Below are 27,676 nucleotides of genomic sequence, written 5' to 3'. Positions count from 1 at the left end.
CGGCCCCTCCTGAGCTGCGAACAGATGTCCTCGCTTCCTGCCTGAGCCTGAGAGGTGGGTTGGCTCCTTTGGCTGCTTCCAGGGAGGCAGAAACCCTGGATGGAAATCTCTGGGCTTCCCCAGAGAGGAAAGCTCTCCTCTCCCTGGCTTCTGCCCCTCCTCTCTGGCCGGGCTCCTAGTTGGGGAATTTGCTGCTAATAGGCAAACATTTCTGAGCCCTGTTTTCCCTTGGAAGGTCCCAGGCTGGGGTATGTTGATCGAAGATGTATACGAGCCTTAGTCGGAATGACTCCCCACTCTGTTCAGGAAGGCGATGGGAGGGGAGCCAAGAAAGGAGAAAGTGCTGATGGAGGAAGGCACTGTAGGCACTTGGGGAATAAAGGTAAAGAAGTAAAAAAGAGGGGGCATCTGGATGACTCAGTTGGTTAAGCATCTGCCTCTCGCTCAGGTTATAATCCCAGGGTCCTGGGATCGAGCCCCGCATTGGGCTCCTTGCTCAGCGGGGTGTCTGCTTCTCCCTCCCTCTCTTTCCCCGCCCCCCGGCTTGTACTTGCCCTCTCTCTGTGTGTGAAATAAATGAATAAAATCTTAAAAAAAAAAAAGTAAAAGAGGAAATTAACCTTTACTGGGCACCTAATATGTGCTAGAAATAAATAAGGAAGGGATGGCATGTTTGGGGCATTTACTAAGTATCAGGCACTGTGCTGTGCCCTGGGCATACAAAAGAACATGGTGAGAAATTGTCTTTGACCTTGAGTCCCCGGGAGATTTTATGTACATCTCATCTGCTCTTTTCCCGTTCTCACTATGTGATAGTTACCATGAGCCCACTTTACAGACGAGGAGAGACTAAGGCAGTTCTGACTCTGGGACAGTCCATCCCTGGCTGGGGACTGGACCCTCAAGATGGAGATGTCCAGGATGTACAGTGGCAGCTCTCTTTGTCCCCCAGCCCCTGCTTCCCCACTTCCCGGGAAAAGGAAGTGTTCTTTCTCTCTCTCTCTTTTTGGTAAAGATTTTATTTATTTATTTATTTGTCAGAGAGAGAGAGAGAGAGCACAGGCAGGCAGAGTGGCAGGCAGAGGCAAAGGGAGAAGCAGACTCCCTGTTGAGCAAGTAGCCAATGTGGGTCTCGATCCCAGGATGCTGGGATCATGACCTGAGGCGAAGGCAGACGCTTAACCAACTGAGCCACCCAGGCGACCCAAGGAAGTTCTTCAGCTCACAAACACACCCCAAGAGGAACTGCCTGCCTTCGCTGGGAGCTTGAGTAGCCACAAGCGCCAGTCCCCCAGAGCCCTGCCCTGGAGGGGCTCATGGTCTTGCAGGAGACAGGTAAGTGGGAGATGCTGTAGTGGAAGGAAGAATGTGGGGGCTTAGGAAGGCAAGGAGAAGGAAAGTCATGTCCTGATCGATACCCATTATGTACGGGCACCTGGGGATGTGTGATTCGGAGAGAGCTCGGGTGACCAGCTGGCCCAATCTTCCCAGGATGGAGAGGTTTCCCAGGGCACAGGACTTGCAGCGCTAAACTGAAATGAGTTGGTCACCCGAAGCCCCGAGTTCAAGCCCCAAGTCCATCACGTGCCTGTGGGTAGAAACTACCAGGTGCCAAACTAGCAGCGTTCTCGCATTCTTTTAGACATGACTTTGCTGTAGCCTGAAGGTTTTCCCTACCCCCTCGTCCTTCCTCCCTCCCCTGCTTTAAAAATAACAACAACAACATATCTTGGTTCAATAAACATTTGTTGAGTGGATGTATTATACCATGGACTTCACTAGTGTACAGGAAGGAAGGAATATTCCTCCCACCTTTTCTGAGCAGAGGTAATAAGAGGGCAAGGGCTATTTAGAATGGGTAGTGGAGGAGGGAGACAGCAGATACCTCTTGGGGCCCTGAGACCAATGGCACCCCTGGCAACCGCGGATCTTTCTACAGTCCTTATAGTTTTCAATTCTCCAGAATGTCATGGAAGTGGAATCATACAGCATGTGGCCTTTTCAGACTGGCTCATTTCCCTTAGTCATACACATTTAAGGTTCCTCCATGTCTTTTCATGGCTCGATAGCTCCTTTCTTCTCGTCGCTGTGTAAGATTCCGTCTGGATGTACCAGTTCACACACTGAAGGACATCTTGTTTGCTCCCAAGTTTGACAACTATGAATAAAGTGCCTATAAACATCCGTGTGCAGGTTTGTGTGCGGATCTCACCCCAGCTTCTGAACTGAAACCATCTTCTTCTGGAGCAGCTCCCAATTAATGACCAAGCATGAAAAGGGTGTTAGGGACTGGGCATCTCTGCCCGATGCAAGATTCCCTAATGGTCAGTCTCGACCCTGGAGCTCCCTGTTGGGTTGGGCAAGACTTCGTCAGATCTGCACTGAGGTCTGAGGCTCTCACAGCCCTCAGCCTCCAATTAACCACTTGTAGAACCAACCCCATCTCAGTGTCTGCTGCCTGGAGGACCCAAGTGGCAAATTCTTTTTTTTTTTTTAAGATTTTATTTATTTATTTGACAGACAGAGATCACAAGCAGGCAGAGAGGCAGGCAGAGAGAGAGAGAGGGAAGCAGGCTCCCCGCCGAGCAGAGAGCGCAATGCGGGGCTCGATCCCAGGACCCCGAGACCACGACCCGAGCCGAAGGCAGAGGCCGCAACCCACCGAGCCACCCAGGCGCCCCCCCCGAGTGGCAAATTCTACCTCTAAAATGATCCATCCAGTTCTCTCGGTCATCCAGCCTCCAAGACTCCATTCCTCTCACCTGGATGGTTGCAGGGCCCCTAGCTTGTCTCCCTGCTTCCTCTCTTACCCTGATACGACCCAGTCTCCATACAACCATGAGAGTGATCTTTTACAAACACAAACCATGTGATGTTACTTCCCTACTTCAAGCCTTCCAGCTGGGCTTAGAATCAAACTCATTTTCCTCCCCTAGCCTGTGAAGCCCTACATGACTTCACCCTGCCTTTCTCTCCAGATTTCCTCTCTCCCCTGAAGTTCACTCTTCTTCAGCCCCAGTGGCCTTCTTTCTGTTCCTGGAACACACCAAGCTCATTTCTGCTGCAGGGCCTTTGCACTAGCTGTCTCCTCTGCCTAGAACACTAAGTCTTTCCCCAGATTTCTGCACGGCTGGTTTCTCAGGTCATTCAGGTCTCAGCTCATAAGCAGGACTTTTCTGACAACCTTACAAATAATGCCAATTTCTCAAATCTGCCCCCACCAACACACACACAGGTTAAGTGGGAGATGCTGTAGTGGAGGGGAGAATGTGGGGGCTTAGGAAGGCAGGAAGAGGGAGAGTCATGTCCTGATCAATACCCATTATGTATGGGCACCTGGGGATGCGTGATTTGGAGAGAGCTCGGGTGACCAACTGGCCCAATCTTCCCAGGACGGAGAAGATTGGGAAACTGCCTACAACTTTCTATATTACTTTTTACATTTACATTACATTACATTTCTATATTTCTATATTACTTTTTACATTTACATTACATTACATTTACATTACTTTTACATTTTCTTTGTAGTTCTAATGACTATTATAAATAAACTCATTTATTTAATTATTCATTTGTTTACTGCTTGCCTCCCCACTAGAATATAAACTCCAAGTTTGTCTTATTTCCAGCTCTCCCCAGGGCCTGGCATTTTGCCTGGCACAAAGTCGGTCTCAAAACATATATTTTGAATGAATAACTATACTTGTTCATTTAGGGCAGAATTCCCTTACCCTAAGAATGGAATATAAGTAAGAAATAAAAAGCCTAGAGACGCGAGACTTTAGAGGGAAAATGTGGGGACAATTCAAGTCTGAGGGGAGTTCCCCTGAGAATCTGTTTCTGGCCATCTCTGGAGGGATTCTGTGTTAGAACTGGGGGGCCACAGTCTCTTCCACAGCCCTGGAGAAATGGGTTTCAGGACCTCCCTGTCCTAGCCTCCCCTCTCTGCCTCCAGCAGCAGCCAGTGTTGGGGGAGCTAGCTCCGCAAATACTTACCAAGAAACTACCCTGCTGGATGTTGGGGATAGAGGAGAGGCTAGGAAGAAGGAGAGGAGTGGCACCCCAGGCAGCAGACAGCATGAACAAAGGCAGGGACAGGGGACATTCTGGTGTGTTTAGGGAAATATGCACTGGTCTGATACTGCTCTAGACAGTGAGGAGTAGGAGATGATGCTGGAAGGGGGAGCGGTGTCCAGGTTACCAACAGTCTTACAAACCAAGAGAAGCTAGCATAATAAGGTCTGGCATTTATGGAGCCTTTCTTTTTTTTTTTTTTTTTTTAGATTTTATTTATTTGTCAGAGAGAGAGGGAGAGAGAGCGAGCACAGGCAGACAGAATGGCAGGCAGAGGCAGAGGGAGAAGCAGGCTCCCTGCAGAGCAAGGAGCCTGATGCGGGACTCGATCCCAGGACGCTGGGATCATGACCTGAGCCGAAGGCAGCTGCTTAACCAACTGAGCCACCCAGGCGTTATGGAGCCTTTCTACGTATGACTGTTACTCTCCCATTTTGTAACTTGGAAAACTGAAGTTCAGAGAGAGTGTCAAGAATGGGGAAAGGCCTGAGACTTTGCCCTCCTTGCAAACTATGTCGCACAACTGATAACAGGGTGAAAAGGAGGCCCTCCAGCTCTAAGAGAGTCCCTGACCTTGACCACTAGGTGGTACGGCACTACCTCTTAAGGGGTTTGGAATTTATTCCATAAGGGACAGGGAAGCCACTGATGGGTTTAGAAGCAGGGGAGCCGTGTGTTCCTAGCACAGGTCTAAAAAGCCATTCTGGGGCAAAACAGATCAGTTTAAACAAGATTTGACTCAAGCCTTTGAACCCATTTATCCAATTGTCCCCAGTTCTCATGGGGCCGCCACATAATAGGGGCACCCTTTGGTGCCTGAGCCACAGTGGCTCCCCTGCCTTTGGCAGCAGCCCCTTCTCTCGGCTTCGCATGTGCGTGTCTGGATTTTCTGCAACAGTTTCTCCTGGGGATGTGAGGTGTGTGTTTCTGTCTTTACAGAACGCGTAGATGCACCAGGAGTTCTGATGCCTTGTGTACCTGCAGGACTTCACAGGCCCCCTTCTGCCTGTGCTTGTCTTCAGAGAGCCTGGCTCACCTCTCCATCAGGGTATGCTTCTTCCCCCAGGCTGTGCTGCCTGGCGGGGTTTCCAGGTCAATGCTGCAACAAGCATCAGCTCACATCCATGCACGTGGGACTCTGGGGGTTTATCATACAGAGCTTGCCCTTGGCTCCCACGTTATAGCTCATGATCCTTGACACCCAGAGAGATCTGGGGAGCATGGCAGGCATAATCCTGGGGCTGGGGGAGGGGTGGGGTGTGAAAAGCATGTGCTCAGGGACCACTGGGCAGGATCCCGGTGGTCAAAGAGCGTCCCCCAGGACTGTGGCCTTCTGAAAAATGTTCTGGTCTCTCCCCACCAGCGGCACTATGCAGAGACCACGAGGTAGCTACAGTGGCTCAGAGCCCCAGTGTGTGTCTTTTCCTCAAGTCAAGAATACAGGCGAGGCAAGGAGACAGGCCAGACTCCAGGTCAGGACTGGCCTGGGTGTGGCGTTGGCCAGTGACTCCCAAGAGCCACAGCCCCTCTCCTCCACCCTTTGCAGCAAACATCCAACATCCGCAGCCTTCTGAGTGCCCTTCCAGCACTGGGAACCCAGGCCGCTCAGAAAACACCTCGTGGAAAACTGGAGCTGGACCTGAATTGTGGAGGATGGTAGGTTTTTTTTTAAGTTTTTAATTGCAAAGTTAATTTGCAACAATATATATATAGACATTTGTGAAAGGAGAAAGTAAAAGTCTCCTCAGCCACCCCCACACCACAGCTCACTCCCATTCCTTCCGGTTCCTTCCAGTGCCTGGTCCACATGCCCAGCAGGGTTTTGCCTTCCTACTGTAGACTGCAGTGGGGAGGTGGGGAAAGCGGTCTTCTCTGGGACCCCTGGTGTTTCCTGCCCTTAAGGATTCTCAGAGCGGGGAACTTCTGCTATCTTCTGAGATCAGAGGAAGTTCTTGCTTCTTTGTTTTTCTGCCGTGTGTGTGTGTGTGTGTGTGTGTGTGTGTGTGTGTGTGTTTTCTTGGGGAGTTTTTTGATGGGTGTGGAGGGGAGTGAACCCTGTTCCTTCAGGAGGTCGCAGGCGGGGAGTGACAGGCTGGCGGTTGGCTCAAAATCTCCAGTCCCCTGCCCCTAACACTGACCTCTTTTCTTCTGCCCACGCCCACCCCAGCTCCATCGCACAACCTGAGTCCCCCCAGAAGTGCCTGAACCCCAGTGCTGCTCCAACGCATCCTGGCTCCGTGACCTTGGACAGCGACCCGACCTCGGTGGGCCTCAGGCTTCTCCTTTCCCGGGTGAGCGTGTCCACCGCGAGGCTTCCCTGCGCCCGAGCTTGTAGCTCTCCAGGCCCTGAGCCCGACACGAGCCAAGCTCCCCGCCAGGTAGCAGTCGGCATTACGGGTTCGGGGAGGGGGCGGGAGCCCGGGACGGGTGCGGCGGGGGTCCCCCGGGAGTCCCGCAGCGCGGCCACCGGGTCGCCGCCCCCTATCCCCTACCCGCCTCCGTGCGGCGCAGGCGGCGGGATCACGATCTCGGCGGCGCCCCGGCCGCGGCGCCCGGCACAGAACGGGTGCGGGCTGGGCCAGGGCCGGCCTGGGGGAGCCTGCGGGGCGGGGCCGCCGCGCCCGCTCCCCCTCCCCGCCGCCCGCCGCCTTCTCCTCCTCGCGCCGCGCGGGCTCAGAGCGGCGGCAGCAGCGGCCGCGGCAACAGCTCCCGCTCGGGCTCCGGCTCCCGCTCGGCCCCGTTCGGCCCCGCGCGCCCGGGCCCCGCGCCCCGACCCCGCCGCCGCGCCTGCCGGGGGGCCTCGGGCGCCCCCGCCGCCCGCCTCACGCTGAAGTTCCTGGCCGTGCTGCTGGCCGCGGGCATGCTGGCGTTCCTCGGTGCCGTCATCTGCATCATCGCCAGCGTGCCCCTGGCGGCCAGCCCGGCGCGGGCGCTGCCCGGCGGCGCCGACAACGCCTCGGCCTCCTCGGCCGCCGCCGCCGCCGCGTCCCCGGGCCCGCAGCGCGGTCTGAGCGCGCTGCACGGCGCGGGCGGCTCGGCCCGGCCCCCGGCGCTGCCCGGGGCGCCGGCGGCCAGCGCGCACCCGCTGCCACCCGCGCCCCTCTTCAGCCGCTTCCTCTGCACGCCGCTGGCGGCCGCCTGCCCGTCGGGGGCCGAGCAGGGCGACGCGGCGGCCGGCGAGCGGGAGGAGCTGCTGCTGCTGCAGAGCACCGCCGAGCAGCTGCGCCAGACGGCGCTGCAGCAGGAGGCGCGCATCCGCGCGGACCAGGACACCATCCGCGAGCTCACCGGCAAGCTGGGCCGCTGCGAGAGCGGCCTGCCGCGCGGCCTCCAGGACCCGGGGCCCCGCCGCGACGCCATGGCCGACGGGCCCTGGGACTCGCCGGCTCTCATCCTCCAGCTGGAGGACGCCGTGCGCGCCCTCCGGGACCGCCTGGACCGCATCGAGGTGAGCGCCGCGCGCCGTCGGGCAGCGGCGGGGGGTGTGCGAGGGGCGGAAAGGGGAGGCCGGCGCCTGCCGTCCGTGAGACACCCGCACGGGGGTGGGGCGCGCGGGGAAGGCTCGTTCCCTCCGCGTTTCCTCCAGGCTCCTCTGTGCTGAGCCTCAGTTTCCGCATCTGTGGAACGGGCGTCACGGCGTCCACAAGTAGCGAGGATTTAGTGAAATGTAGGTATGTGAAAATGCTTGGCACGTACTAGGACCTCGTTAGATGTCCGTTTCGTTTGTTTCTCGCAGACACCCCCAAAGCAGCCCCCGTCCCCTTCGCTTCCTAGGGTGGGGGCGGGGAGCTAGGAGGCGCTGTCCGAGGGGCTCCGGAAGCTGCTGTCCTGCGAAGAGCAGAGACCAGAGTGTCCCATCAGCCAAATCCGGGTGTCCCTCAGCGCTTCCCATCCTGGTATCCCCCGCTCGGCCTCGGACCACAGACCCAAGGGCAGCGGCTTAGATGGCGCGGGCCCAGCCCCCAGTACCTGGAAGCCAGCAGCTCTGGGTGGGGACTGACTGGAGAATAGGGCTTCCTGCGGGTTCCTCCTCCTCCACACACCTTCTTCCGAAGCCCCTGGGTCAGGTCAGACACAGGGGGTCTGAGAGGGGACTGAGCACCCCCAGCCATCCATGATTTCCAGATGGTAGCAAAGGGGGTTAGCAACAAAACTGAGTCTGTGGAAAGAGGAGGGGAGAGAGAGGCCAAAGCCCCCTTTCGTGTTTTCCCCCAGCCTAGCGGAGCTGGCAAAGGCAGAGGGAGGAGAGGCTGGAAGGAAGGAAATGTCGGGACTCCCGCTCCTCGTGGCTCCCTCACATCGAGCTCTGGCATAGACTTGGCCTGTGGGAAAGGTTGGCCATTGAGTGCCATGGCCCCATGGCCCTCCGGACAGTCTGTGCTGGGGTCAGCACCCACCCCACAAGGGATCCGAGTGTGGCCAGGCCATCCCAGTTACCCCTCTCCACTTACCTGTGAGAAACCAGGGCTCAGGGCCCTCCTAGGTGAGTGACAGCGGCAGGAGGAAAGCCCAGGGGGCTCTTCTGCAAGGCTAGCAGCATCCCCTTTTCCTTCTTAGACTCTGGGACTTTTCTAGGATGAGGGAGCCAAGAGTGGGAAGATAATCAGGGAAACACTGAAATTCAACAGTGCAGGGGAACCTCAGTTTCCTCACCTGTGAAATGGGAACAATAATAACAACTACTTCGTTGAGGTGTTAGGAAGACTGAGTGAGTTAGTCCTTGCGAATGGCCCAGAACAGTGTCGGGCAGCCGTGTGTGCTCGGTCTGTGTGAGTGATTGCTACTTTGTCATTAAGATATAATATTGCTAATTTTTTAAGTAGCAGAAATAAAAATGGGAACAAACTCTCCTTTTAGGAAAGAGAGGTTTTTTTTTTTTTAAGATTTTATTTATTTATTGGACAGAGACAGAGACAGCGAGAGAGGGAACACAAGCAGGGGGAGTGGAAGAGGGAGAAGCAAAGCTCCCCACAGAGCAGGGAGCCTGATGCAGGGGCTCGTTCTCAGGACCCTGGGATCGTGACCTGAGCCAAAGGCAGTTGCTTGACGACTGAGCCACCCAGGTGCCCCAGGAAATAGAATTTATTAACATAAAAAAAAAAAAAAAGCTGTAGTTCTCAGTAAACTTCCTCTTGCCTGCTGCCCTCACCCCTGCCTCCATACCCAGATGGCCCCCGTGGTTCCTCCCACGTCTGGGGTTGGCAGAGCCGGGCTTGCCCTGGATCTGTTCCCCCAGCACCTGTGCATTTGGCCTCCAGTTAGCCTGCTGAGGTTGGGGGGCGGGGATCCTGGCGGCTAGGATTTGGCACCAGTTCGGACTCCCAGGTTGGGAGAGCCCTGGTTTCCCTGCACATACCCCCCGCTGCTTTCTGCATGCAGTGGACACGAAGGACGAAGGGCGGGGCTCTGCTGGTCTACCAGGTCTGCCTGCGGAGCCTGGCAGCACCCAGAGCCAGCCCCCGTGGGGCCTTTGGGAAGGGATGGGGTCTGGACCCCAACAGTCCTGCTGTGGGCTCAGCCTACTGATCTCAGCAGGACCGTGTGCGTCCCGTAGCCACTGCTTCCTTCCTCCCCTCTCTTCTCATCCAATATCCTCAAAAGGATGTCCCTGGTTTCCCAAGATCTGTTTCCTCGCCACTCCTCTCTCTCCCTTTACGCACACTGAGGCACACTGAACTTGCTCTGGGGACGTCACGGAAGTAGATCAGTTGAATAGGAATGATTCGGTCCTTATCTTGCTGAATGCCTTTCCAACATCTGACCCCATCCATCATTCCCTTCTACAGACCTCCATGCCCTTGGCTTCTAGAAACCTCTTACCTGCTCCTTCTTCCTCTCTGCTTCTGTGTCCCCTTTCGGGGTCCTCCTCCTTTAATGGTCATGCCCCGCCTGGCTCTCCTCTCACTTTCCCTGGGTGAACTCAGCCACACCCTGCGGCTTCCAACACCCATGTGCCCCAACCAACTTTGTCCACCCAAGGTTTCTCTCCCGAGCTCCAGACCGATAGATCCAACTGCTTCATGAGCAACTCCCTCTGGACATCGCACTGGCCCCCTGCCCTCAAGACGCCCCAACCTGAACTCCGGTCCCCTGCCAACCTCCCTTTCAGGTGTGCTCTGAGAAGCTCCTCCGCTACTCTCCTCCTTCCAGTCGACCTCATCTCTCTGGATGCTTGCCGCATCCTCCTCAGCCCACCAGGCACACTCCTCCACCCTTCTTCCTCCAGGCAGCCCCGGGGATCTTCCTTAAGCCCATCATGGGGCTTCCTTGTGGTGCAAAGTATCCAGCCTGCTCCAGACTGTCGTTTCAGAGCTGGCCAGACTCCCAGTTCCTTCTTGCCTCTGTTCAGATTACCCCCAGAGTATCCATACTCATCATCTAGGAGTCTGCTCTGGGGACACCACCTCCCAGAGGCCCTCCCTGATCACAGTCTTTTTCCTTGCCCCACTCCTGCTCCCATAACCCTGGGCACATCCTGTCCCCACTCCACACATCTCTGCATCACCCCCTCTCTCACCCCGCCCGCCTTCTACCAAAGGGGAGGGAAAGCCACACTGGCCCAGGCCTCCCCCTGGGGCCTCAAGTGAGAGCCACGTTTGAGGGCTTAGAAGAAATTGTCTTCCTTCCTGTGTTTTTATTTGTGTTATTGTTGTGGCTGTTCATTGAAAAAAGTCAAAAGGTGTTGGTTGGGGGAGAAATCACATTTCATTCCACCATTGTATCTGTTTTTGCAGCCCCTCTTGGTCCCTTCTACAGAGGCAGACATTGTTCCCCAGTTACTGGTTGCTGGTCATTACCATTTTAATGACGGCCATAGTACGCTGGAATCTGACTCCGGCTCCATCATCTGTCAGTCCTCTGATTGTTCTTGTTGCTGGTCGATTGTTCCTAATTATTTTTCTTCTCGATGCTCATTGCAGGATCAATTTCATGCAGATAGTTGTTTGGGTTTTGTTTTTGGGTTTCTTTCTTTCTTTCTTTTTCTTTTTAAGTCTGTTGAATTGTTTCTTTAGGCTGGAGTCCCAGGAGTGGTATTACCGGGTCAGAGGATATTGATCTTTTATGGCTGTGGCCAAGAACCACTTTCCAAAAGGGTTGAACCATCTGTATGGCAACTGGCCATATACGCAAGTTCCGGGGTTCCACTTTTGCACTAATTTAATATATGTGTAAAATGAAACTTTAAGATTGATTTAATCAGCAGTTCTTTGACTAAAACCACATCCCTAACCCGGCCTGGCTAGCTGGTTGCCTACCCCCATCTTGGAGTGGGAAGACGGGGATAAGGAACACTCTGATGATGGTCACGGGGGACCCTGAACTTGATAATGATTACAGCTCACACTCACTGAGCGCTTACCATGTGTCGGGCACTTCTCATTCTCTCATTTAATCCTTATAAACTCTCCATGAGGGAGGTAACAATTTTCCTCCCCATTGTACAGATGCAAAAAAACCCAACGTTCAGAGGGGTTAAGCAACTGACCCAAGGTCACACAGCAGTGGGGCTTGGATTTGACCCTGTCAATGACCCTGAGCCATTTCTGCATCAGCACACCCAGAGCAAGAGTGAGGAGGGCCAGTCCTCAAAGGCTTGTCCTGCTGGCTGGCAAGATCATCAGAAGGCTCACGTGGGAGCTTTGCTGAAAATAGATAACAATAAGTCATATTTATTAGCTCATCAGTCTTCAGCCCTGGGAAGTGGGCTGTATGTGTCCGCATCTTACAGATAAGGACATAGAAGGCCAGAGACTCTAGAGGAACCGGAGCCAGGCCCACCACCCCATCCCCCGACCCCCGGGGTTCGGTTTCCACTCTCTAAAATGATACGGTGGGCCAAACGTTCTCTAGAGACCTTCCAGCTCTAAATGGTCTCTGAAATAGGCTGGCTGGTGGCATCAAGTAAAGTTCCTGTGATTTGAAGCTATTCACCTCCCTTGACTTTTTTTTCATTTTCTTATCTGTAAAATGGGTGCAAGGAGGGGCTGGATTTGGTCCTGACCCTTTGGGCTCTAAACTGGGAATTCTTGGGCGGATGTTTCCTACTTAGGAATTGTGGGTGTGGGGAGGGGCGGGGTTACATGTGGGTGGGGGCGGAAGGCCCCCAGCCACCCACTCCCATGCCTCCGGTTTCTGAGGGACATCTGCAGATAAACGCAGTGGCGTAGAGAATCTCCTTGTGCCTTTTCTAAACTCTATTGGTTGCTTTTGCTTTCCTCTTCCACTGCTGCCCATTCTGGCAGCTTCTGCTCAGCGGGGACTGGTTCCCCTCACCCTGCCTTTCTGGCCGTGAACTGGGCTGGCAGGGGTGCAGTGAGAGAGATTCTGCCCCTTGAGGATGTGGAACCTCAGTGCCCAGCAGCCACCTACAGACCCCGACGCCCCCCCGCCCCCCGCCTTGTACTTCGAAGCCCTTAACCCTCACTCCTGCCAGCGTGACACCTTTGCTCTAGCAGGAAACCTGGTGTTTCAAACCCTGGCTCTACCACCTGCTGCCTGTGTCCTCAAAAAAATTCCTTCTCTCTGATCCTTGGCTTCCCCATCTGTGAGATGGGGGTGGGGGCCAGATCCCAGGAGGGGCCCTCTTGTGCTGTTATCCTGGGCCCTTTCCCTGGCAGCCCTTCTCCCAAGAGAGGAGGCCATCCTGCCCTTACAAGCCTGCTTGGGAGAACTCAGGGCCCTTTTTGAGGTATATTTTACATTCCAGACATGAAAGAACTCATATATTGTACGTATGAAACACACAAATCTTGTGTACACCTCAGTGAAAACTCGTGTATGACTATATCCATGAGAACACCACCTAGATTGAGAAGAGGACATTTCCAGTGCCCCCCAAAGTCTCCTTTGTGACCCCTAAAATCCCTCCTTCCCCAGAGATACCACTCCCCTGGCTTCTGTCGCCGAAGATGTGGTCTGTCTGGGTTTGAACTTCATACAAGCGTTCTCAGATGGCCGCACCCTGCTGTGTCTGACGTTTTGTTATATGTTATGTCTGACATTGGATCGCCGAGCCTGTGTCAGTGGTGTGTTATTTTTTCCATGCCACATAGTGCTTCGACATATGGATATGCCTCAGTTTACTTACCCTTCCTCTATGGATGGACATTTGGGGTGTTTCTGGCTTGGCGTTATGACAAATAAGGCTGCTGTGAACATTCCTGTGACATCTTTCGGTGGCGATAAGCCCTCATTTCTCCTGGCTGCATCCCCAGGAGTGGGTGTCTGGGTCCCGGGAGAGACATTTATTTAACGTGAGGAGGTGATGCCAAACACTTTTCCAAAGTGGCAGTAAGCGTCGACATGCCCACCTGTGCGTGACGCTTGCCAGCCTTGGTATGGTTATTTTTAAAACCCTCCCCGTTTTGGTGGGCGTGTAGTGAACTCGCTGGGGTTTTAATTTGTATATCTCTGATGACTCATGATATGGAGCAGCTTTTCTTATGTTTATTGGCCATTTTGTGAAGTCCTTGCCTGTGGGAGGTGGAAAGAGGTCAGGGGTTGGTTCTCCTCACCAAGGGGAAATGTGGTGGGGTCTCCCAGGGACAGTCTTGGGCCCATGGTCCCCACAGAACTCTGGGGACAGGGGCTGAGACAACCAAAGAAAGTGGAAGCACTTATGTGCCCCCACACGCCCCTCATTTGACTCCAGGGGAAGCTGCCGCTTAGAGACACTGAGTAACTTGCCCGAGGTCACACAGCACAGCAGAAGCTGAGCTCAGCGCACAGCCAGGATTTTCTGTAAAAATGGGCTGCGGGTAGGGGAGATTCTGAGTTTTTGCTGCAGAATTTTGGCCAGAGCCCAGAAGTATGCGGGCAAGCTGGACCTGAGAGGGAATTCTGTGGCCACCTCAGTGAGGCAGCTTGACAGAGAGTACTTGAAGGGAGAGGCGTTGGGGGTGTCCTGTCACTTACTCTGGGGCCTCTGAGCCCAGGAGGGTGGAAGGACAGATGCTCAGAGATTCTTCTCCTGGCCTCACCACTCACGGAGCACCCTGACCTGTCACACACACCACCACCACCACACCCCATCCCACCCCCCGCTACACAGAGACTCATCTGTCTACTTTTGGTTACAGCTCCAAATCAGCCTTGGGGGCCCAGAGACAAAGATCAGTCTGGCCTCCGCAGCCTGCTCTCCTGACCCTCCCTACTGGGGTGGGATGGAGACATGGGGCCTGCTGGGCCAGTCCCCAGGGAGAAAAGGTCCCTCTGAGAGGCCTGTCCGGACTCACCCTGACCCCTGCTGCCCCACAGAGCCCGCGCTTCCGTGAGGGCGTGCATGCTGTCCCCGCAGCCAGTCGGCCTTCCCATCCAGCAGCGGAGAGCACGGCCTGGGGCAGGCGCCTGCCTCACTCCAGGTGCTGGAGCCACAGCACCCGGGGCCCTGGAAGAGACAGGAGGACTGAGGGCACCCTCTGTGCCAGCCTGTTCTAGGGGCCTTACAGTCGAGTCCCAAGAACCATGGGGCTGTTACTGTCCCCACATGGCAGGTGAGGAAACGGAGGCAGGCTCATCTGGCCCCTGTCCCTGCCCTCTGGGCAGCTGACTCCAGGCCCCATCACCGCACAGGTATGGCTCTCTGTGCCCTCCTGCCCCTCTGCAGATGCAAACACTCCTTCTGGTCAAACCCACTGATTAGCCACATCTCATATGCCGGCCCTCACACACGTTCCTCATCCGGTCATTAATTATATTCCAAAACGTAGAGACGATGATTATCCCCATTTTACAATTGAGGAAACTGGCGGTCCCGGGAGTTGAGCAGTTGGCCCAGGGCCACAGACCTAGGAAGTGGGGTCCTGGAAAGGACACTGGCCTGTCTGATGCGAGAGTTGTGCCTGACTTCATGACATAGAGTTGTCACAGCCTGTGTGGACATGCGAATGGATGAGTGAGGGAGAGACCGAGGGAAGGGAGACTTTGCAGGCCCCCACAGAAGCCCTCTTTCCTCTCCCTTTGGAGCATCTTAGATCAGGGGTTGGGAGAGCTGCCATCCGGAGGGGGAGTGGGCTTTGGCCAGGGAAGGAGCAGCGGGAGCAGGAAGTGTGTTCTTAGCAGAAGGAACAGCATATATGGAGCCTCTGGGGTAGGAAGGGAGCTGGGGGAGGGGCAATTGGGGACTTTAAGTGGGAAGGAAGTGTAGCCTGCAGGGGTGGATAGTGAGGGCTGAGATCAGAGGGGCTGGGACTTTATGGGTTGGGGAGGGGGCTATTGGAGAATTTTAAGCAGTTAGGCCACTGGCTTCCTCGTGGAGAAGGGTCAGTGCAGGGGCCGGGAGACCGGGGCCTGGACTAGGGAAGCCCAAGGAGCCAAGTGAGGCTACCATTAAGATTCAGGGTTTGCTTCTACCCTCAGAAACTCTGCTTTCGGATTTTTCCCTGTTTTTTTTTTTTTTTTAAGATTTTATTTATTTGACAGAGAGAGATCACAAGTAGACAGAGAGGCAGGCAGAGGTGTGGGGGGTAGGCAGGCTCCCTGCTCAGCAGGGAGCCTGATGCGGGGCTCGATCCCAGGACCCTGGGACCATGACCTGAGCTGAGGGCAGAGGCTTTAACCCACTGAGCCACCCAGGCGCCCCTCCCTGTGTTTTGTTTTGTTTTTAAACAAAGTCATTGCAGAGTATCTCAGACATAACACAAAGGAATAAAGAATGCCATCCAGGCGGAGACCCAAACTCAAGAAGCAGAATATTTGCAGCCAGCTTGTGCCCCTCAGGGCCTCTCAGCTCCCAGCCCCAGACCACCCACCCCCAGGAGAGGGTCCCCACTGCCCCAAATTTGTATTCATCTCTCCCCCGGTGTTTGTTCCTGCTTTTTACAAATTCATGATCTGGTTTTGAGTCTGCAACTTCATATAAATGGTCTCTAACTGTTCTTCTGTAACTTGCTTTTTCTCCCAACATAATGATTAAACAAAAAGATTTATGGCTGGAGCTGGAGAAGGATGGGCCCCTTCAAGAACTATTTAAGTAGTAGTAATAATAACTGACACAACCCCCCCCCCCCCACCGCGCACGCTCTGCCCTCAGGGCATCATGACTCCCTCACTTCTTAAGGTGAACTGAGATGCTATTGCTGAACATTTTTGCTGGGGAAACTGAGGCACGCCACCTTATGCAAGGTCACTAGGGGGGTGGAACCCAGCTGTGAGCCCAGCAGATCCACATTGGACTGGGGGTGGTCAGATGGGGAGGTGAGGAGGCCGCCCCCACAGTGCCTCCGGAAAGCCTCTCCTCCTTCGCCCTGCATGCAGCCCCGGGAACAGGGTCCTGCGCAGCCCAGGCAGGGGTGAGCTGTGCACAGAGCCCCAGCACCCTCCCTCTGTTCCCTGAAGGAAAGGAGCAGACCCCAGCTGGGGATGAGGTGGTTGGGTCCTCCCAACATCCTCCCAGCCTCAAAGCCACCTGCCTAGGCAGGTCCCTCCTTTCTGGGTCCCTCTGTGAGGCCACCCCCCACCCCCACCGCGGTCTGACAGCCTGTGGGACCCTCCCAGCCTTTTTGTGACCACTGGAACCTCTTCCACTAGGCCCCCAGGCAGGCAGGGCAGCCAGCACTGTGCCCACTTGGCCGACTGGGACCCACACAGTGAGGGAAGGATGGAGGAATAGAAACAGCTTCTGGAACCAAAAGGGCCTGGGCTGGGGTTCCTGAAACTCCAGCTCCCCGTCTCAGTTCCCTCATCTGTAAAGTGGGCCTCCTCACTTCCCCAGATGGTCGAGAGGGGTTGTGAAATGCGTGCACAGGCTTCCCCGGTGCAGGACCTGGCACGTCGTACATGACGATGAGGACAGCTGCCACTGTCACATTCTTATCACCGAGTGCTAATGAGCCCAGCACGTTGGCGCTGCTCTGGGCTGGAGCCCCGGGCTCTGGCTTGGGGCCCGTATACTTATGCTGAACCCCACCCAAACTCCCAGCGCAACAGTCTGTGGGTTCAGAGCCCCCCTTTCCCTGCCACATCGGGACCTGAGTGGGGGTGACAGCATCATCATCCCTCCCCCCATCTTGGGCTAGGGGCCCAGTTGGCATCTGCCAGGAGCCCACGCGGCCCAGCCTGCGCCCGCAGCAGATGGGAAAGTGGGGGGAGTCATGCTCTTCTGATTCAGACACTGGGGTGGGGAGGGGGCTGCACACGATCTGGAGGGCCCACCTCCTCCCTGGCCTTCTTGCCAGCGGCAAGGCTAGGGACTCCGACAAAAGGACAGCTTGCACGCCCGCCTCCCTCAGCCTTCACGGCTCCTCCTCGCCATGGCGTCTGTGTAAATAGCACTAGATGTCCTGTTCCTCCTCTGAGGAAGGACAACGCTCTGCCCAAGAGCTCCACGGATGTCAGCTTTGCCAGCCCTGTTACTGTAGAGAGTTCAAAAGGACTTCTACCTCAGTTCCCGGCTCTGTGAAATGGGGTCACTGAGAGTAGCAACCAAAATGAGCGGCTGTGAGGACTGGTGAGTAGATACATGTGCAGTGCCAAGGACGGGCCTGGCACACTGTCTCATTCAGACGTGTGGCCCTCCTGCCAAGCTTGGCACCATGGAAAGAGGGAAACTGAGGATCGAGGGTGCCGGAGCCCAGGAGACCCAGCCGTGGCCCCGCTGGCACCGAGACAGGATGCCATCTAGGAGCTAATTGCCTCAGCCCAAGATTTCCTGGAAGTTCAGCCGCTTTAAATGCAGTGGCTGCCTGGCCCTGACACTCCCTGGGCTTCTGTGGCCAGTGGAAGTTTCTGGAAGTAGCTGGCTCTTCACTGGCTGATGTACTTAAGGCTCACAGTTTGCATTTGGCTTTAGTACAGTCCAGGAGGGCCCGTTACTTCCACTTTTCCATCCTTACATCTGTCCTGGGGATGGACGGAGGGGGGTCTATTGTCCCTATTTCACAGAAGAGGAAACTGAGGCTTTGTGTTTAGTCAGCCCCAGAGTTAGGATTCGTAGGCACCCAGGGAGTTAGAAGGAGCCCTCCAGACAGGGTATCGGAAGATAGTATAAGGCGTGGGACTGGAGGTGCTCATCAGTCCATGACCCACGGACTTGGCCTGCACCCCAGCCCGGAGGGCCGAGCACGGATGGGCGGCTGTGCCCTCTTACGCAGGATGTGATGGGGGATAAAGGTGACCCCCTATAGGGGTACCTGGGTGGCTCAGTTGGTTAAGTGTACAATTCTTGGTTTTAGCTCAGGTCGTGATCTCAGAGTCATGAGATCAAGCCCTGCATCAGGCTCCGAGCTTAGTGGGAGCCTGCCAGAGAATCTCTCTCCCTTTCCCTCTGCCCCTCCCGCTCATGCCCTTTCTCTCATTCTCTCTCTCTCCAAATAAGTGAATAAATGCTAAAACAAAACAAAAAAACACAAAGAAACAACAACAACAACAACAGAAAAAGGCGGCCCCTGTGGTCCAGCTTTGGCCCGGGCTCTTGTCCTGCACACCACCATTTAATCCTGACTGCAGGTCTGCAAAATGGGCATTCCAAGCGCTCTGTAGATGAGGGAAAATGACACCAGAGAAGTTAGCCCCCCTGCTCCCACTCCTGAGGTGGGGTATCAGTCCCTCCAACTCCCCAGCCTGAGGTCATGGCAGCATCTCTCAGGCGCTGGCATCCCCACCCCTCCTTCTGGCACTTTGAGGCAGGATACCCATTTTTCCCCTCCTCACACGGCTAGAAACCAGGCACGTCAAGGCAAAGGCATCTGCCCAGTCTCATCCAGCAAATGACCAGCAGGGCCAGGGCTGGGCCAGTGAGTCTGGGGAGGGGTCTCCTACATTCGCCCCAAGCCGAGGGGCCATCCCTGCGAGGCTCAGGGCAATCGGGAAGTGTTAAGTTGTGCTCCTGGTTTTCTGTTCTGCCCTTGACTGTCTCTTCAGCACCTGGTGCAGGGCCCAACCCCTAGTAGGTGCTCCCCGATTCCTTGCTCAGTGAAGGAATCGTGAAAATTCAGTGAGCTCTGTTCTGGAGCTAAGCCTGTGGGCAAGGCCCAGGGCTGACTGAGCAGGAGCTTCCTGGGCCCTTGGGGAGTGTGGAGGAAGCCAAGGGGACAGGGAAGTTCTAATTTGGCTCCTAGAAGCTCACTGAATTATTAATGTCTGCCAAAGACTAGCTCCTCCCAGAGTCTGGACTTGGCAGCCTCCCTTGCCTCCATCCACCCCAGATGGGGGCTTCCTCCAGCAGGAGAGGGGGAGGAGAGCTCCCCTTGAGCCCCTGCCCTAATTCTCCTGCCTGATGGGGTCACAAGACAGCAGAAGGGGGAACTCTAAGCACTTTGTCCTCCCCCTGGGCAAGATAAGGGTTTTCAGAGACCAGCTTACAACGCTCCGCCCTGGGCAGTAATTGCAATAACCAGGCTCTGTTCATTGGCATTGACTACTTGACCATCCCCCAACCCTTCTAAATAGGTACAGTTGTCCCTGTTCCATGTGAGGAAACAGGTTCAGAGAGATGGAGGCATGCACCGGGGGTCACATAGCAGATTGATTCTGGAGCTGGATTTGAGCCCTGGTTTTTCTGAATAAGAGCCCATGACCTTAACCTGCTGCTCTGGAATGGGCACACCACGACAGCCCTATTCCAGAAGCCCCTGGTTCGTGCCCCTGCATCTGCCTAGTGCCCCCACGGAACCTTGCCCCATCTTAGAGAAGCCCGGCGAGTGAACGAGTGAAGACTAAGACAGTCCACCCCTTCAAGGACCCATCAGCGTACAGGCTGTCAGTTATGAGAGCCGCTCAGCAGTGGCTCTCAACCCTGACTGCACGGTGAGAACCACCCAGGGGAGCTTCTCTAGCTCTCCACCTCCAGCCCCCTGCCCCCCCAACCATAGGCAGAGATGTTCTTGAGGGCAGAGCCAGCCTTCTTTCAACTTACCATTAGGCACTGGCAGCAGAAAGAACCCGTTCTTTCATTGAACAGGTATTGCCTGAATTTGGTATTGCCATCCCCATTTTGCATTTGGGGAAGCTGAGGCTCACCTGGCATCACTCAGCAGGGGCGGTGGGCATCTCTGAGCCCTGTGTCTCTTTCCTTCCACCGTCCAAGTGACCTCACATGCCCTTTCTTCTGCCCTTTAAGCAGCAGGAGCTCCCAGCCCGTGTGAACTTCTCAACCGCCGCAGCCCCTGCACCTGCGGTGCCCACCGCCCTGCACTCCAAGATGGACGAACTGGAAGGGCAGCTGCTGGCCAAGGTGCTGGCCCTGGAGAAGGAGCGCGTGGCTCTTAGTCACAGCAGCCAACGGCAGCGGCAGGAAGTGGAGAAGGAGCTGGATGCCCTGCAGGACCGCGTGGCCGGACTGGAACATGGTGGGTCTGGGGCCCCGCAGAGGGCACAGCAGGTGGGGCCTTGGTTCCCAGATGGGTCCTCAAGGTCTCAGATTCACTTGTGAATATTTCTATGCTCTCCAGAGGCTAAAGCTAGATGGCGAAGAGGCTGCGAAACCCAAGAAGGAGGGAATTAACGAAGAATACCATTATTTTTCTTAACCGTTAGCATTTTCTGGCCCTTACATTCTGGGAGTGGGCTAAGGACTTGACACATCAGCTGGTTTAACCTTCACAAACCACATGGGGGTGATACTGTGATTGTCCCTGTTTCACAGATGAGAAAACAGAGGCTCAGAGAGGGCAAGTGACTTGCCCAGCATCACACAGCCAGTGAGTAGTGGATCTGGACCTCAAACCAGGTCTGAGGTTTGGACTTTCCCAAAGTCCATGCATTTAACCGCCCCACAAAGTTGCACCTTCAGTGAATCAGAATTTTGGTACTTGCTTAGCACCTGGGCCTGGCACTGCCAGGAGTCTGAGAAATGTGCTGTCATGGATATTGCCCAGGTCTGAGCCTCAGGAGACCTGGCCCCTAGCTCCACAGCTGTCACTGGCTTGCTCTGTGACTTTGGAATTTTGCTTCCTCTCCCCAGGCCTCATTTTTCTCATCTGAAATATGGAGATAGGGTCCCTGTGCTCCCAGGGACCTTTCGTCTTTGAAACCTTGGGAGGACCACCCTTAAGAGGCTTACAGACAAGTTAGGGATACTAGGGGAATCATGAGCAATTATCGGGGACTGGCTTAGATGTGGGATGTGAGTTCAGGAGTAGGAAATCCAAGAGCTTCCTGAAGGAGGCAGGCCTCAGGCTAGTTGCTGAAGGCAGAGGGAGAGTCAGTTTTGGAGTAGAGGGGGCAGAGCAGGGGCACAGCTGCTCATGTTTTTTGAGCATTTACTATGGGCTGGGCCCTTTACATAGTTTGTCCCCCTTGGCCCTCACACAAGCCTGGGAGGGAGGAAATCTTATTTATGTCACTTGACTGAGCAAACTGGGGCTGGAGCAGTGATGTTGAACTTGTGGAAGTTCATGTGGCTAGAAAGTGCGGAGGCAGGGTTCGAACTCAGGACATCTCAGGTCCAGAGCCCTTCTGTGTCCAGAAGCAGGGTAGAGAGGGTTGTGAAGGCACCTGGCATGTGGCAGCTGCCCAGGGACTGACTAGGAGCCCTCATCCTAGAGTCTGCCTTGCCCCCCAGTCAGTGTCCACTGACCCCACCATGTCCGCCTTGCCCACCCCCCTCAGGGTCCTCGGCCTACAGTCCCCCAGATGCCTTCAAGATCAGCATCCCCATCCGCAACAACTACATGTACGCCCGTGTGCGGAAGGCGCTACCCGAGCTCTATGCCTTTACCGTCTGCATGTGGCTGCGCTCCAGGTCAGATGGCAGTGGCCAGGGCACACCCTTCTCCTACTCCGTGCCCGGGCAGGCCAATGAGATTGTACTGCTGGAGGCGGGCCAGGACCCCATGGAACTGCTGATCAATGACAAGGTGAGTGGGGGCTGGGCAGAGCGGGCAGAAAGTGGGAGGCAGGGTTACCCTTCCAGGAGCCCCTGCACTGGGCTGGGTCCCAAGCATGTGGGCCCTTTACATTCTCCTGCTCAGCAGGGTCAGCACACGGGAAATGCATACTGAGTGCCAGGCTGGGTTCTGGGGATACAAAGACAAACCAGACCTAGGGCTGGCTGAAGAGGGGCTTGTAGCCAAGAGAGGCTGTCAGTGATTGCCTTTCCATTTACAGAGGAAGCTCATGGCCCTTCTCCAGTGACCCAGCTGTGTGAGCAGGGCTAGAAGGGTCTGTTTCAGGGCTCTGCTCATTCTCCTGGACAAGAAGAGAAGAGAATGAGGTCCAGGGACCTACCTAGGGAGGGATTGCTGGTGGACTCCTCGCCCCACTCCTCTCCTGTGGCCAGCCCCTCTGCCCCTTCCATCACTCAGAAAGTAGAATGGGGCCACGGTCAGGCCTGAATACTGGATTCAAACCCCAGTTCTGCTACTTACTTACTGGGTGACCTTAGACTGGTCATTTATCCTTCCTGTGTCTCAGTTCCCTATCTGCCAAGAAGGAAAAATAATAGTCTCTGCCTCATGGGGTCATGGTGAGAAGTGACTTAAATACATGTAAAGGGCTTTGAGCAAGCCTGGCATTTAGCAAGCTTGATACATGTAGCTGGTATCATTCCAGGCCTGTGCCAGAGAGCACTTTACCCACGTTATCACCCTTGACCCTCCCAGTAGCACGGGGAGGTAGGCAGCCTTATTGTCACTGTTTTGCACATGGAGAAGCTGAGGCTCAGAGAGGGCAAAAATGCGCCCAGGCCACACAGCTGGCTAAGGGCCAGTGATATGGTTCATAGTCTTGGGCTGCAGAAACCTCCTCTTCACCTCTTCACTGTTCTGGCCTTGGGCACCCATTTTCCCCAGCCCCACAGCCCTCCCCAGGCCTGTCCACAGATTAGGACTAGGACATGGGGGAAGTGGCATGGGAGGGGCATGTGATTGAGCAGGAGAAGAGGGAGTATCCTATCATCCTCACTCTCCCCAGTATCCTTCTCTACCTGCCATATTGCTTTGGGATTTGCAGGCATGGTGGTCTTTACACCACAAATCACACCCACTCATGACCAGCCCGCAGCCACATAGAGTTGCTAGGCAGTGGCTGTCACCCATCAGAAGCCAGCTCAGCAGGTGTCTTTCATGGGTGTCCTGAAGGAGGAGGAGGAAGGAGATGGGCCCAGGGGACAGTGAGTTTCTCTTGTAGCCCAGTAGGTCCTAAGAAGACTGGAGTAGCTGAACTACATCTAGATCCTGCTGCCGTGTCCCCTTCACTCACCCCCTGGCTGCCATCCTTGGCCCTGCCCAAGCTCAGCACTCTGCTCTCGGTGGAGAGGATTCAGCACCCTGGACAGGGCCCACAATGGCCCTATTCCACAAACCTCTAGCATCTTCTTAAAGTCGGCCTCCCAGATTACTCAGTTCCGCTTTTATTCCAGCCTCTCAGCCTTTGCTCCCGCTGTGTCCCCACCTTGCCTTGACTTGCAATGGAACAGTTAGATCCATTGTCCTTCCCCATGTGTTTGAATACCACGTCTGCAGTCCCACACCTGCCTCTTCCTCCGGACCTCCCAAATGGCCCCGGGTTATTTTGCCTTATATAGTCCGGGAAGTTCTTCCCTCCCCTGCAGACTCAGCTCATTTGCAGCTAGGGCCAGATCCACATCCCCAGTGTCCAGAACAAGCCTGGCACTAAGTGGACCTCAGAGAATGTTGTATTAAAGCACGATCTCACAGAACTTAGGAGATGAAAGAGCCCTTCGGGAGTCCCAAATCCACAGGCAGCAAGTACCTTTCATCTCACAGGCCAACGCTAATCAATCACCAGCAGCTTCCCAGAGCACCGTGTTAGGAAATATCCCAGGGCTGAGCCTGGGTTCACGACTGGTTAGCCGTGCCCACCTTGGGTGGACGAGGCAGAGGTGGCTACGTATTTGCCTCCCTTTGCTTGACCTTTGTGTCCTTTGCATGAGGAACTGAGACCCAGGGAAGAGAGAGCAGCCTCCCCAAGGTCCTGCAGGAGGTTGGGTGGCAGAGCCAGAGCTGGATGCCAGTGCCCAGGCTCTGAGTCCAAGGCTGCTGGGACTCCCTGAGCCCAGCTGTGTGCCAGGCACTATGTGAGGTGTTCAGAAGCTGTGAGATGTGGCTCCCACCCCACATGAACTGACAGGCCTGTGAAGGGGCAAATAAGGTACCTGGAAACACCCCAAAACCAATATTGACTAGTCCCTTGTGATCTGAGAGAAGCTGCTTGGTTAAGTTGTGGGGAAAGAGGAAAAAGTGGTGAGAAAGGCACAGGGTTGAGAGGAAGGGGAGGATCAAGCCTTGGCTCAATGTCTGGAAAGGACGCAGGTCTCCCGATCCCCACCCCACTGGTCCAGCCTTGGGACTTGTGGCACCTCTGACCTGGGGTTGCGGGACCTATGTCCAGGTGGCCCAGCTGCCTCTGAGCCTGAAGGACAATGGCTGGCATCACATCTGTGTCGCCTGGACCACGAGGGATGGCCTGTGGTCCGCCTACCAGGACGGGGAGCTGCAGGGCTCTGGTGAGAACTTGGCCGCCTGGCACCCCATCAAGCCTCATGGGATCCTCATCCTGGGCCAGGAGCAGGTAAGCTTCAGGGTGGTGTGAGGGCTTGAGGCCTGAGTGGATGTCACACTCACCCAGGGCCCCTGAGAAGGAGGGGTTAGGTAGAGGGACCCTGGAAGCACAGCAATGATCACTCAGTCTGACTCAGCCATTCTGCAGATGGGCAAACTGAGACTCAGAATGAGCAGTGACCTGCCCAAAGGGCTGGAACCTCGGGGATAGAGCTGAACTCTTGGGGTGGAGCTAGAGCTTGGGCCGGGGCTAGAACTTCAGGGGCAGGACTTCAGCAGGACCTGGGGCTTGATTGAGTCTGTCTGCCTGTCTTTTCCTATGGCTCACTCCATGTCTCTCTTCTCTCTCCTTTCTCTGCTGCTCTCTTGGCCCAGGATACCTTGGGCGGCCGGTTTGATGCCACCCAGGCCTTCGTGGGTGACATCGCCCAGTTTAACCTGTGGGACCACGCCCTGACACCTGCCCAAGTCCTGGGCATTGCCAACTGTACCGGGCCACTGCTGGGCAACGTCCTCCCCTGGGAAGACAAGCTGGTGGAGGCCTTCGGGGGTGCAAAAAAGGCCACCTTTGATGTCTGCAAGGGGAGGGCCAAAGCATGAGGGGCTGCCTCATCCAGGGTCCCTCCCTTGCCTGCCAGGGGACCTTATGGTGGGGGCACACATTCCCTCCTCAGCCTACCCACACACTGACCTCCCTTCCTGCCCCGCTCCTGACCATGCCACCTGTTTCCCCCCCTATACCCACACCTCCAGAATGCCCTGCCCTGCAGCGCCTGTCCCTTAACCCCACTTGGATGGGGACAAGCAGCTCAAGCCAACAGGCCAAGCCTGGGGTGAGTCCAGGGCCTGGTAGGGGGTAGTAGCAGAGCCCCCCCAGCACTGCCTACCCTCTCAGCATTACACTGGAGCTCTCTCCTACCCCCACCCACGCCGGCCCATCAGCCACGTCTGATTCCACTGATCTCAACAGCATGTCCCACAGGGTCGTGTATGAGGGAAGGACCCACTATCTCAGCGGCAGGCTTGGCTGTCTGCCCTCCTGTCCCCCATGCAACAGGCCTGGCCCCTTCCCCTTCAGGGACACAACAGACTCTAGAGCCATCCCCCGAGCTGAGAAGGGGATGATAGAGACAGGAAACTCAGACTCATCCCTCCTCCATCTTTCCACCCGTTGCCAGTGAAGGGCCACGGGATCTTGACGGAGCCTCCTGCACCTTCTCTCTTCCTCTTCCCTCGTTTCTATGTGTGCAATGGTTTGAATGTTGGTTCTATGCCTGGCCCACCCCCACCTCGATTTCCAGGACATCCCCTTCCAGCTCCAGCCTGAGGGACAAGACCCTGGGAGGCCCAAAGGCCATAGTCACCCCTTGTGCCCACCCACACGTGTGCTAACTGGCAGGTCACCTCTCCATGCTGAGGATGGCCTGGGCCACTTCAGCCTGGGCTAGGAGCAGTTTGTGTCAGAGACATGTGCCCAGGGGACCCAGGTTACAGCAGAGCCACATTACCTACTCCCTCTGCATGGCCCTGCAGCCTCTGTGGAAAGAGGGGAGAAACCAAGTAGGCAAAGAGGGCAGAAGCACGGAGTGGTGTGCAGAGCACTGGATGAGAAGAAGCCCATGGTTGCTGGTTAGCCTGACTGCTAACCTGCTGTGTGGCCTTCTGTGAGTCCCTGCCCTCTCTGGCTCGGCCTTCCTCATTTGTAACCCTTGCTTTGGTCATTCCGGAGAGCTCTCCAGATTAGATGTGAGATGGTCTGTGGTTCCAAGCGGATCAGATGCGGCAAGTCTGAAGGTGCCCAGGAACCAGAGGCAGATCCTGAGAGTAAGTAGAAGATGGGATCTGGCCAAGCATGGGTCAGGGTCAGCAGCGGCCTCCAGAAAGTCAGGGGCAAGGGCAAGGGACAAGGCAGACCAACCTCATGCACAGATTGTAAAAACTAGCTTTTCTGGATCCCCACCACCACCACCACCACAGCCTGGCACCCTTGCCCGTCTGAAAGGGCTGGTGGTTTCCAGCTCCCCACCCTGAGTCCTCACCAGCTCCCCCAAGAGAGTGGAAGAATGTAAAAGCTGAGAAAAACCACCCAGTCTGACTTCTTGCTTGTATAGATGGGGAAGAGCTCCGAGAGGTCAAGTGACTTACACAGGATTACACAGCACAATGTGGCAGAACCAGGACTAGATCCCAGGGCTTCTGACACCCCCTTCTGACACCCCCTTCTTCCCCCTACACCATACTGCCTGCCCATGAGTGTCTTCGCGTCCAGCCTTCACCTGAGAGGATGGACATTTGAAAGAGGTCAGAATGCTTTCCAACGTGAACATCTTCCTTTATGAAACACACAAATATCTTGGCATCCAGCCACCCCACCCCGCCCCAGGAAGTAGGGGGAGGAAAAGGATGATCCCCAGGCACTCTGGCAGGAATGGAAAGCGGGTGTCCCCTCTGCCGGTCACCTACGACGAGGTGTCTGGGCAGCTGCAGACTACCTGACTCGAGCAGGTACTGATGCATGTGCCCCGCTTTCTGCTCCCTATCTCTGCCCCCCACCACTACTCAGCCTGGGGCAGGAGGCAAGAGAGCAGCAGGCTGTGCCATGGACGCCTCCCCAAGACTTGTTGCCTCCAGCCCCCAGATGCTTGTTGCCAGTTCAAGAGCACAAATAGACCTTTCAGCACAATGGCCCCAACTCCCCCTAGAAGCAGCAGTGATGGCATGCTTCCGCCAGAACCTGCTGAGACCAGGGTTGCCCTGGTAACAGCCAATGACATCAGCCCAAGTGCTGGGTCATGCATCTTTTAATGACATACGCTGTTGCTGGGGTGACAGCGGAATTTGGAACCCAGATTCTGGGGACACCGGGTTTTATTGGGTTTCCGGTACGGTTTTAAGGAAGCAGGTTTTCTGGAGGCCTTGGGGGAAAGAAAGTGTCTAGGAGGGAAGGGACAGAACTTGAGCCCACCCAGAGGCATCCTCCCAAGTCCTTTATGCTTTGTTTTGGTGATGTTGAGACATCGGACCTTGGTCCCCATCTGAGTCACCCTGGCCAGCCCTCCAGAGGGCACAGGAACAAATTAGAGGCTTTGAGGTGCAGGCTGTGAGTCTGGGCCATTGGTGAGTGGCCTGGGTGCCCGTTT

The 27,676-nt window shown here is 55.5% G+C and overlaps 1 protein-coding gene across 1 annotated transcript; it reads left to right on the top strand.

Moving 5' to 3' along the window:
- The first annotated feature begins 6,853 nt into the window (after positions 1-6,853).
- Positions 6,854-26,740, top strand: NPTXR (neuronal pentraxin receptor). Its single transcript, XM_032836694.1, has 5 exons — positions 6,854-7,525; positions 20,135-20,363; positions 21,625-21,872; positions 24,367-24,546; positions 24,912-26,740. The coding sequence occupies exons 1-5, from the start codon at positions 6,938-6,940 to the stop codon at positions 25,134-25,136; spliced, it is 1,470 nt and encodes a 489-aa protein (XP_032692585.1). The 5' UTR covers positions 6,854-6,937; the 3' UTR covers positions 25,137-26,740.
- Positions 26,741-27,676: the final 936 nt, after the last annotated feature.

The sequence above is a fragment of the Lontra canadensis genome, unplaced genomic scaffold (assembly GCF_010015895.1).
Source record: "Lontra canadensis isolate GAN:19392208 unplaced genomic scaffold, GSC_riverotter_1.0 scaffold93, whole genome shotgun sequence".
In the NCBI taxonomy this organism is placed as follows: domain Eukaryota; kingdom Metazoa; phylum Chordata; class Mammalia; order Carnivora; family Mustelidae; genus Lontra; species Lontra canadensis.
The sequence above is the reverse complement of the archived record's forward strand: the minus strand, read 5'-3'. Positions and strand labels throughout refer to the sequence as shown.